The sequence below is a fragment of the Bos indicus genome, chromosome 9, assembly GCF_029378745.1.
Source record: "Bos indicus isolate NIAB-ARS_2022 breed Sahiwal x Tharparkar chromosome 9, NIAB-ARS_B.indTharparkar_mat_pri_1.0, whole genome shotgun sequence".
NCBI lineage: Eukaryota > Metazoa > Chordata > Mammalia > Artiodactyla > Bovidae > Bos > Bos indicus.
In genome coordinates, this window is record NC_091768.1 from 12,779,894 (window position 1) to 12,791,979 (window position 12,086).

General features: G+C 44.6%; 1 protein-coding gene across 3 annotated transcripts in view; it reads left to right on the plus strand.

Annotated features, from left to right (window-relative positions):
* Positions 1–10,301, plus strand: part of KCNQ5 (potassium voltage-gated channel subfamily Q member 5) — a 623,294-nt gene extending 612,993 nt beyond the window's left edge. For all 3 annotated transcript variants that reach the window (XM_070795470.1, XM_070795469.1, XM_070795471.1), the window contains 2 exons: positions 3,780–3,906; positions 6,102–10,301. In XM_070795470.1, coding sequence (XP_070651571.1) covers positions 3,780–3,906; positions 6,102–7,010 — 1,036 coding nt within the window. In that variant the 3' untranslated portion in view covers positions 7,011–10,301. The remainder of the gene's footprint in view (positions 1–3,779; positions 3,907–6,101) is intronic.
* The last annotated feature ends 1,785 nt before the right edge of the window (positions 10,302–12,086 follow it).

Genomic DNA, 12,086 nt, shown 5'->3' on the forward strand with positions numbered 1-12,086 from the left:
CTACCGACCTGGGGAGTTCCTCTTTTAGTGTCCAATCATTTTGCCTTTTCATACTGTTCATGGGGTTCTCAAGGCAAGAATACTGAAGTGGTTTGCCATTCCCTTCTCCAGTGGACCACATTCTGTCAGACCTCTCCACCATGACCCACCCGTCTTGGGTGGCCCCACAGGGCATGGCTTAGTCTCACTGAATTAGACCAGGCTGTGGTCCGTGTGATTAGACTGACTAGTTTTCTGTGATTATGGTTTCAGTGTGTCTGCCCTCTGATGCCCTCTTGCAAGACTTACCGTTTTACTTAGGTTTCTCTTACCTTGGATGTGGGGTATCTCTTCACGGCTGCTCCAGCAAAGCACAGCCACTATTCCTTACCTTGGATGAGGGGTATCTCCTCACTGCTGCCCCTCCTGACCTTGCTTCACAACCAGGCCCAAATTACCAGCCTGATAACTGAACAGTTCTTAAAACACAGGGACCGAGTCTTCAACACGTGTTCATGTACACAGCACACTTAGCACAGTGTAAGGCATATGCTAGGCCCTCAGTAAAACACCTGTTATCTTCTAAAACCTTAGGTATGGAAATCACAGGTTTTTCACTTACCCATTCATGCATCGGGCACCCTGGACACCCAGAGATGAACAGATAAGCCAGTCCTTGTGGAGCTTGCAGTGGAGTAGATTAGACGTCATGGTTGCCTGTACTTTTGTGCACACAAAGTAAGCTGGAAAGTGCAGTCAGTATTCCTGATAATTCAGCTCTAAAACACACAAAAAGAAAGAAATTAATTCCAACATAGACTGATTAAGTCTCCTTGCTGCTGCTAAGTCACTTCAGTCGTGTCCGACTCTGTGCGACCCCATAGACGGCAGCCCACCAGGCTCCCCTGTCCCTGGGATTCTCCAGGCAAGAACATTGGAGTGGGTTACCATTTCCTTCTCCAATGCATGAAAGTGAAAAGTGAAAGTGAAGTCGCTCAGTCGTGTCTGACTCTTCGAGACCCCATGGACTGCAGCCCACCAGGCTCCTCTCCACGGGATTTTCCAGGCAAGAATACTGGAGTGGGGTGCCATTGCCTTCTCCGTAAGTCTCCTTGGAAATTGTTTTAACTGGCCTGTGATCCTCTTACAACCTGTCACCAAGTGGCCAAGGTCTTCCAAGTCTTTTCTGGGACTCCCAGTGGGTTTTTGTTTGCTTGCTTGCTTTGTTTTTTTTTTTTAATTTTTTTTAACTTTTTATTTTATGTTGGAGTATAAACAGTTAACAACATTGTGATAGTTTCAAGTGGACAGCAGAGGAACTCAGCCATACATATACATGTATCCATTCTCCCCCAAACTGCCCTTCCATCCAGGCTGTTTTTATTTTTTTTTCCTTACCTTTTAAAGTTTTGTTTTAACTTCCGTTTTTTTATTACAAATGTGATTTGTTTTATTTTTCTTCATAGGGATAGGGTCACTAGTTAAAATACACTGTAAAATCTGCACTTTAAATTTCATTTCATATTGCAGTTGTAGAAATAGTTTATATAAATAGTAACCATTAATCATTTAAAACAAAGGTTCAATGTAAATTAGGATCCTATTATTTCTATGATTGTTTATGGTTTTCTGGTATTTCTGGTAAAGTTTTATTTTTCTGAGGGTGAAGGAATTAATGTTTTTGAATGTGAAATATCTTTAAACTTAAAATTGATACCTTCCATAAATCAGCTGACCAGGAGAGAGTGCCAAAGCATTACAAACAACAGTTTTTCCACTTAACGTATGTTTGCACAATGTTTTTTATTGTTTGTTTGTTTTTATTGAAATATATTTGATTTACCGTGTTGTATTAGTTCCAGGTGTGCAGCAAAGTGATTCACTTATACATGCATATATATCTACTTTTTTCAGATTCTTTTCCTTTATGTGTGTGTGCTAAGTCGTTTCAGTCATATCCAACTTTTTATGACCTTATGGACCATAACCCTCCACGCTCCTCTGTCTATGGGATTCTTCAGGCAAGAATACTGGAGTGGGTTGTCATGCTCTTCTCCACGGGATCTTCCTGACCCAGGGGATCAAACCCACATCTCTTACATCTCCTGCGTTGATAGACAGGTTCTTTACCACTGGTGCCACCTTGGAAGCCTCTTTTGTCTTATAGGTTGTTACAAAATATTGAGGATAGTTGCCTCCCAATGTTTTTATAAAGTTCAACCACTACAGAATTTGCAGAGCTAATCTGGAGTTTCTCACTTATGTGGTGTATATATACTCTTCAACTAGAATCCCCAAGATGGAGACGATAGCTTTCTCATCTCCACATATCAGATATATAATAAATGTTCACTTAAATGACTTGTGCTACTCAGTTCAGTTCAGTCACTCAGTCGAGTCAGACTTTGCAACCCCATGAACTGCAGCATGCCAGGCCTCCCTGTCCATCACCAATTCCTGGAGTCCACCCAAACCCGTGTCCATCGAGTCGGTGATACCATCCAAGCACCTCATCCTCTGTCGTCCCCTTCTCCTCCTGCCCTCAATCTTTCCCAGCATCAGGGTCTTTTCCAATGAGTCAGTTCTTTGCATCAGACGAATGAGTATTGGAGCTTCAGCTTTAGCATTAGTCCTTCCAATGAATATTCAGGACTGATTTCCTTTAGGATGGACTGGTTGGATCTCCTTACAGTCCAAGGGACTCTCAAGAGTCTTCTCCAACACCACAGTTCAAAAGCATCAATTCTTCAACACTCAGCTTTCTTTATAGTTCAACTTTCACATCCATACATGACTACTAGAAAAACCATAGCTTCGAATAGACAGACCTTTGTTGGCAAAGTAATATCTCTGCTTTTTAATAAGCTGTCTAGGTTGGTCATAGCTTTTCGTCCAAGAAGCAAGCGTCTTTTAATTTCATGGCTGCAGTCACCATCTGCAGTGATTATGGAGCCCCCAGAAATAAAGTCTCTCACTGTTTCCACTGTTTCCCCCATCTATTTGCCATGAAGTGTTGGAACTGTATGCCATGATCCTAGTTTTTTGAATGTTGAGTTTTAAGCCAACTTTTTCGCTCTCCTCTTTCACTTTCATCAAGAGGCTCTTTAGTTCTTTGTTTTCTGCCATAAGGGTGGTTTCATCTGCATATCTGAAGTTATTGATATTTCTCCCAGCAATTCCGGCTTGTGCTTCATCCAGCCCAGCATTTCACATGATGTACTCTGCATATAAGTTAAATAAGCAGGGTGACAATACACAGCCTTGACATACTCCTTCCCCAATTTGAAACCAGTCAGTTGTTTTATGTCCGATTCTAACTGTTGCTTCTTGACCTGCATACAGATTTCTCAGGAGGCAGGTAAGTTGGTCTGGTATTCCCATCTCTGGAAGAATTTTGCACAGTTTATTGTGATCCACAGAGTAAAAGGCTTTGACATAGTCAACAAAGCTAAATGTTCTGTTCTACTAACATGAAATAATTATGATTTTGTCATATTTTAAGTGACTGAATTCAGGAAATGCCTGATCAGAGGTGGAAACAGACAAATTACTTTGTAGTTTAGGACAGGTTTGCCTCCAGAAGCTCAGTCATAATAGAGTTCATCATGGACTAAAATAATGAGAAAATTAACCTTGTGTAATTTCCATGTGAAGAAAATAAGTATCTCAACTGGAAGAAGTTCATTTTATTTCTTCTTATATAGATTAGAGATAATTGTATTTTTCTTTCCAAAACACTTCCTCTGGCTTGGGGCCGCCTCCACCTTTCGCACTCATAACCGGATCTTTCTTTCTGATAGTGTGGATCAAATTCTTGGAAAAGGACAAATCACATCAGACAAGAAGAGCAGAGAGAAAATAACCGCAGAACACGAGGCCACGGACGACCTCAGTATGCTCGGCCGGGTGGTCAAAGTTGAAAAACAGGTACAACTCAACTAAACTGCCTAAGGTCTTAGGCAGATTTTTTTTCCAGTTTATTGCAATAGAATTGACGTATATCCCTGTATAACTTTGAAGCGTGTAACGTAACGGTCTGATCTATATGAACTGTGAATGATGACCACAATAAGCTTAGTCAGCATGCATCATCTCACAGAGACACAACATAAAGAAAAGCAAAGAAAAACAATTGTTCTCCTTGTGATGAGAACTCTTAGAATCTGCTCTCTTAACACCTTTCCTGTGCACCACATGGTAGTATTAGCTATAGTTATCACTTTGTGCATCACACCCCAGCACCTGTTTTTCCATAACTAGAACCTTGAGCCTCCTGACCACCCTCCTCTGATTTCCCTCCCTCCACCCCCTGCCTCTTGCAACCACAAGCCTGATCTTTTTTCCTATGTGTTTGGGGATTTTTTTTTTTTTTTTTTTTTTGTATTTTGTTTTAGGTATATTAACTGGGATCATCCAGTATTCACCTTTCTCTGTGTGATTTATTTGACATAGCATAATGCCCTCAAGGTGCATCCATGTTGCTGCTAATGGCAGGATTTCCTCAGGTTTTGTTTTTTTTTTTTTTAATGGCTGAATAATATTCTATTGTATATACATGTACACCACAACTTATTTATCCATTGATCTGCCATAGACACTCGTTTCCATGTTTTGGCTGTTGTAAGTGATGCCTCTGTGAACACAGGGTGCAGATATCTTTTTGAGTTAATTTCTTGTTTCCTCTGGGTATGTGCCCAAGAATGGAATTGCTGGATCATGTGGTGGCTCTATTCTTAATTTTTTAAAGGGATCTCCACATTGTTCTCCATAGTGGTTGCACCAATTTACCTTCCCACCAACAGTGAGGCAGGGCCCCCTTCTCTCCACATCCTCTCCAGCATTGTTATCTCTTGTATTTTTGATGATAGCCATTCTAATAGGAGTGAAGTAGCCAGAATATTTTTTAATCAAAATTGATTATAAGCAATTGGATGTATTTTAGTGATTGATTTTAAAAGGAATAAAATCAAGAAAGAGCAAATAAATTTTCTTCATGCATAGACCATGTTCTCCAAAACACATGAATTTCTGCATAAGGAATAGAAAATTTCCTCTCATCAATTAATACTTGAACTTCAAACAACTATGGATTTCAACAGTAGAATAATAAAATCTATTTTTAGATTTAATTTATTGTTTTATTAATTTATTTATTAATTTATTTTTATAAATTTATAAATAAATTATAAATTAATTTATAATTTATTTATTTATTAAATAATTTATTGATTAAATTTAAAATTTTAATTTGATTTGATTTATTATTTTATTAATGCATTAATTAATTTATAATTTATTTATTGATTTATTTTTATAAATTATAAATTAATTTATAATTAACTAATTAATTAAATTTAAAAATCTAAATTTGTGTTTTGGTTATTTTCATTGTCTCTCTCTTGGGTCATTCTTAAAAACAAACAAACCACACATTATAACTGTGGTGACGCACTGAATATTTGTTGACCCTGAAAGTGAGTATCTTCTCATACAAAGACAATATTTAGAAGTCAAAATGCTCCCCTGATTTAATTATAAATATGCCAAGCATTTGATACCTATATTTTAAAATCTAGAATTGCCTAGATTGATCAGGGTTGGGGGGGGATTGTATTGTGTTTTTTGGTTTTGTTTTTGCGGGGTGGAGGTGGGTGGATCTTAGCTCCCAGACCAGAGATCCAACCTGTGCCCCCTGCAGTGGAAGCGCAGAGTCCTAACCACTGGACCGCTAGGGGAGCCCCCGTATCTAGGTCTTAGTTTCTTACAGAATTAGCTTCCTGTTGCACAGTAGAGTACGGGAATGTCCTCATGGAAGAGGCCGAGGAAGGGTAACCTGATGGGCAGGGGAATCTGGAAATTGCCTTTCTAAAGGGGCTTATACGGTCTTTGAAAACATCACGTTTAAAGAATGGGGAGGAGAAGGGTGCCGGTGGAGACGAGGCAAAGGCCAGAGCATCCGCCCCCAAGACCTCCCTTCCCACCGCCGCGGCTGGACCGTGCGTCCCAAGCGGGTCCTGAGTCAAGGCCGCGAAATGCCGAGCACTCGGGACCTGCCGAGTGGTTGCAGCCTAACTTCATTCCTTAAACTCTTGTGAACAGATGCACGTTTTCCGCTCTTTCAGGTCCAGTCCATCGAGGCCAAGCTTGACTGCCTGCTGGATATCTACCAGCAGGTGCTGCGAAAAGGCTCTGCTCCGGCCCTCGCGCTGGCCCCCTTCCCGAGCCCGCCCTTCGAATGTGAACAGACGTCGGACTACCAGAGCCCGGGCGACGGCCGGGACCTATCGGGCCCGGCGCCGGGCGGCGGCCTCCCGCGCTCGGCCAGCGCGGGCCTGGCGCGGGGCCTGCAGCTCATCCTGGCGCCGAGCGAACTGGGCGCCCAGGCGCTCTACGCGTTCAGCCCCGCGCCGACGCCGGCGCCCGGGAGCCCGGGAGACGGCCCGGCGGCCCCGCGCGGCCTGGCGCCCCCGGCGGCGGCGAGTGCCGCCCGGCCGGCGGCCCCCGCCACCCTACAGATCCCTGCAGCGCTGCCGGTGCTCGGGCAGCTGCCCCACGGCCCCGCCGGCGCCCCGGAAGCTCTCCCCGAGCTCAGCGCCCGCCTGGCGCCCGCCAAGGACCGCCTCCCGGCCAGGGAGCGCACCCTGCGCCAGAGCCTGGACCTGGGCGGGGCGGCCCTGCTGTCGGTCCGGCCCGCGGTGCCCCAGGACCCGGGCCGCTCGGTGTCGGCGCAGAACCTGGCCCGGTCCACCGAGGACCTGGACGTGCAGCTGTCGGGGAGCGAGTCCAGCGGCTCCAGGGGCAGCCAAGAGTTTTACCCCAAGTGGCGGGAATCCAAGCTGTTTATCAGTGATGAAGAGGCGGCGGGTCCAGAGGACACCGGGACGGACGCCTTGGACGCGGTGCCGCCGGCCCGGGAGCCCGCCCCGGCGCCGGACTCTCTCAGGACTGGACGGTCGCGATCATCTCAGAGCTCGTGTCCGGCGGCGGGGGGCGCTGACGCCCTGGGCCGGCCACACGTGAGGCTGAAATGAGGCCTCCGATTGCCCCCCACCCCGGGGCCCGGCCGCCCCTTAGCCATACACATCGCTGCATGAACTCTCTGGAAAGCCCTTCTCAAAGGTTGAACCCACAAAAATCAGGAAGAACATGAAAGGCAGTTCCTAAGCCCGTTATCTTTCAATTGCATGAAAATGCATGTTTAGGGGATGCTGAACTTCAGGGTACGACATTGCCCCTCACTCAGTAAGGTACCTTGAGTTAAGAATCCCGAGACACCGACCCTGCTCATGCTGCGGGGGTGGGTGTGAAACGTCAAGGTCAGGTCCATTAGAAGACTGAACTCTGTGTTTTGAAATGATGGCTGTTGACGCCTTCAAATGTCAGGCATTTCTGCTGGTGATAAAACGCAGAATTCATTTTCAAAATTTGGCCATAATGTACACGTGACACAGTGACCGTCATCAACAGCTGCTAACAAGTTACCCGTAACACAGAATCGGGGTATCAGACATGGCTGCCTGTTCAAGATGTAGATGCCAACCTGTCCTACCCAGCCATTTTATCATTAATGTAATTTGAATGTCAATTTGTGTGCTTTTGGTGACTTAACGCTGTGGCCAGCAATTTTGCACATCATTTTCATGTTTGTTTGTTTTGTTTTTTTATGACGAGAATGTTCTTCAGTTAGAAAACGTGCAAATAATGAAATTCAGGGCCAGTGGGGCAAATAGGCTGACTCTTTGACACCTTCGACTTCATGGAAACAAATTCCCTGACGGCTCTATCAGCTGCTACGCAAGCAACTGAGTCCCAAAGAGTGGATGGCACACGGGGGTGGGCTCACCCCTGTGCAGTGGCCCTGCCCAGGCCTGCAAGCTGCCTACAGATGGCCTGTGAGGGGCTCTTCCCACGAGGCTGAAAGCCAGGCAGGCTCTCGGGGAGGAGACATGAGACAGAGATGGAAATGGCTCAGAAAGAATCCTAACACCGGGAAATCAGTGATGCTTAAGAAAACGACCTTCCCCTCCAGGGTGATGAGAGGGAGGGAAGCAAACCAAAAGAAAAGAACTTGATTTTTTAAAAAAACAAATACTGTTAGGGAACTCAACTACCTAAACACCCCTTATTCTTATATATGAGCAGAGAGTTTTGCAAGGTATTTATTTTTTAATATGCCCTGAATGTGTTTTGCTATTATGTCATACATTTTGCATATGAAAGGCTAAAACTAAACCTCCTTTACTTTTTATACTGTCGTGGACATTTTCTATTCTCCCCAAGAATGTTGCCCACCCCTACTCTGAAAAATGATTGACTCAGTTTCCTGGTACAAGCTCATATAATCAGAAGCCAGGTAACCCTGGCAGGGTCTGCAAATCAAAACACAGCATGATGGCCAAAAAGACCAAGGGAAACAAATTAAGAAATATCTCTACCAGAAAGCAAGCCAAGGTGACCACTTGTTAGCAGCCAGAATGGCAACCCCAGACCATCAGAATTTCAGGGCCAGGGGAAGTTAGAGAGCAGGTGGATTAAACTCCAGCCACAGGAAGACTTTGAGTTTTCTCCTTGGCTGATATTGCTGCCTCCAGGATAACTTTTCCAGCAGCCAGGGGATGGATCAGGGCTGTCAACAGCTGCCCAAAGGCAGGACAAGGCCCTGACACCTGCCGAGTCCCTCCCAAACTCTCTTCCCCAACTTGCTTTCTCCACCCCAGATCCCCTTTCTCGTCCACAGGCTGTGGGCTCCCTGCCTCCCTTCACCAGCCTCCCTCCCCCAAGTAAGCAACTTCTCCACTCCACCTCCAATACACATCTCAACCCTTGTCCTTTTTTGATAAGCACTGAAATTTGGAAGGATTCCTCCTCTCATCCCACCTAGATCCTCGCACACACCCCTGGCATGCATCCTTCAGGGTCCACTTGGCTGCCAGAGACACTTAGAAAAGAGCACATCCATTTTACACTCCGGTTTGAAAGATGTTCTCAAACTCTTTAAGCCACTGTTTTTATTTCAAAACATAAAATTTTAGTCAATTATTAAATGCAGCATTTCATCTACCCATGTCTCCAAATTTGTGATCCATCTTCCCAAGGAGGTTGTACACGAGAACACAGACACACACACACACACACACCACCCCACCATGCCAGCAGGCCATCTCCAGGTATCACTTGAAGAAGAGGAAGGAACTTTCAGGTAGCACTGAGTCTCAGACACGCTCTGTCCGGGTCAAAGCCCACTGGCAGCAGGAACTCTGAATGTACTGAGGACCCCACCTTAGGCCCCGTTAGGCCTCAGACACAGCCCAGTCCATCTGGCATCACTGAAGATGCAAGATTCAGAAACAAACCCAAACCCATCACCGAGGGTTCATCACAGCCCAACATGGTAAACCATGCTGGGAGAAGCTTTCACACACCCAAGCCATGACCATTTTGTGTCTGTCTTACTCCAGCACAAAACTTCTTGGATGCCGAAAGCCTGTTGTATTGTGTGAAGCTATAGGGCTGTGTCTGCTGTGTTCCTGTCAGCGGAGCTGAGAGGGGTCTCTCCCTAACACTTAGCAAAGCCCCTTCCGTCAGCCCCCGTGTCTCGAAGCACAATTAGCTGAGTGCTGATCGGCCTCTGGCTTTCTCAGGCCTCGACCGTCTGCCGCCTCTGGTACATAGGGTTGAGCAAGCTAGCGCTTTATGGCAAACATCCCTTCTACGAGGTTCACTAAAAAAATTTTGCTCCATCTGATCTAAATGTTTGCATTTTGTTCAACTAAATTAACACCTATAGATCGCAAGTTTTGTTTAAAGTAAAAGACACTCGATTGAGTTTTTCAGTCTTTTCTCTCTTGTTCTAAGGTGCCTTTCTCACCTCCCCTTGACTCAGTGATTCTGAAAATTCTTAATTTGCCAGAAAACAAGTCTCACAGAGAGGAGGGAATCAGGCACAAGGTGACTCATTCTCATGCCTGTGTGCAAAGCAAAACTATAAGGAATGATGAAACTGAGCAACTAAATGAATAGGTCACTTCATCCAGATTGAGAAAATACAATAAATGTTAACTTATCTCCCCAGAAGCTGATATTTTTTGCCTTAAAATGACATGGTTGTGTTTTTGTAAGAGAAACTTAATTTAATTATGTACATTTAAGTGAGCAGTTCTGGAAGTCACGTATGACAATGCAGTTGTCTGTTTCCTGAACACAAATAAATCAGGAATATCGTATCCATTTCAAGCTACCATTCAAATGTAATTTCGTTTGCTCTCTTTTACCAGGATTATTTGTTTTAAAGTAAAACATTAAAAAGATGTCTATAAACAGTTTAGTGTGACTCCTTTCATCTGGTACCAACTGGTTGGTTCTGAACTGATTGGGTCCCAGTAGATCAAGCAGATTTGGAGTTGAAATTAAAAATTATCTTTTTGCAGAATTCATGCTTCCAATGCAGGGGGTACAGTTTCAATCTCTGGTCACGGAACTAAGATTCTCCATGCCTCATGGTACAGCAGAAAAAAAAAATTATCTTTTTGCAATGTTGATGAAGAAATCATTGATACTCTGGGATGGGAAAGGTTTGCAAATGTTGTTGAGGGTATCATAAGAAAAACTAATTTGATATCATACTAAATATTTATTTTTGTATATTTTTATACATTTTTATTTGATACATCAAAGCAAATGCCAGCATATGTGAGCCCTGTGTTAACTATAATAAAAGGGTTTGCTAAACAAGTGATAAGAAGTGGGAACCAGCACGCGCCCAAATGCTGGAGCCCCAGCTGCTCAGAATGGCCATTAACACCTATCCAGTTCTCCCCAGTGAGGGAGTGGAAAAGTGTTAGTCACTCAGTCGTGTCCAACTCTTTGAAAACCCACAGACTGTAGCCCGGCAGGCTTCTTTGTCCATGGAATTCTCCAGGTGAGAATACTGGAGTGAGTAGGTAGCCATTCCCTTCTCCAGGGATCTTCCTGACCCAGGGATCGAACCTGGGTCTCCTGCATTGCAGGCAGAGTCTTTACCATCTGAGCCACCAGGGAAGCTGAGAAGATGGGGGTGGGAGGGGCACTCCCAAAAGGGATCTTACCCTTCTGCCCTAAAAAAAAAAAAAAAACCTCTTGTTTCACTGGCAGTTTTGCACTGTGTCCATGATGAATTCCAGTGGAATTATTTGATTTGAAAGGAGGCTCAGAATGTTGGGGGCTTCCTTGGTGGCTCAAATGGTAAAGAATCAGCCTGCAATGCGAGAGACCTAGGTTCAGGTTCGATACCTGGGTGGGGAAGATCCCCTGGAGAAGGAAACGGCAACTCATTCCGGTATTCTTGCCTGGATAATTCCATGGACAAAGGAGCCTGGCAGGCTAGAGTTCATGGGGTCGCAGACAGTCGGACACAACTCAGCGACTGACGCTTTCACTTTTCAGAATGTTGGAACTCTGGATCACAAAGCAAGGAGGCCCTAAGAAAGATGCTTTAAATGGAGGGAGGTGAGGGAAGGGGTGTCACCTGAGGGGCCTCCCCTCCGCCACAGCTCCAAGGGGCTCAGGCAGGTCCCTGCCTATTCTGTCACTTTTGGGAGGTGACACTTACTAGTGAAACTAACAAGTAAACACGGAATGTGCTTGCTTGACCAACTCAAAAATGTAAACAGCTTCCACACACTTTCTCACCTATTTTAAAGCATCTCTCACCCCAGCTTAAAAGCAAAATATACATACAATTACTCTGCCCTCATCACAAGTAGGTTCCCAGACCTTGAAGTGGTTACTTTCATCATTCTGGTTTCAACCACTTCAACTGCTTCTTTAATTTTTTTTTTTAATTTTTAATTAATTAAAATAATACTTCACCCTCTGGTTTACCTAACTCCAAGTTACTGACGTTTTCACTACATTTCAAAGCAAATTATAGGTGCATGCACTGCTCTGGAAGTCAAATAAATAAATAGATAACTCAAAGGCACGCTGGTGTGACATATATCTTTGCCAGCCTCCACCACTCACTTCATTCCTATCACGGTTTTGTCGCCTAGTTCAAGTCCAGTGTGCTCTGGGGTAGGTAAGTCTCGGGGTCCAAGGTTGCCATGCATGGTCACCTACTTCCTCCACTT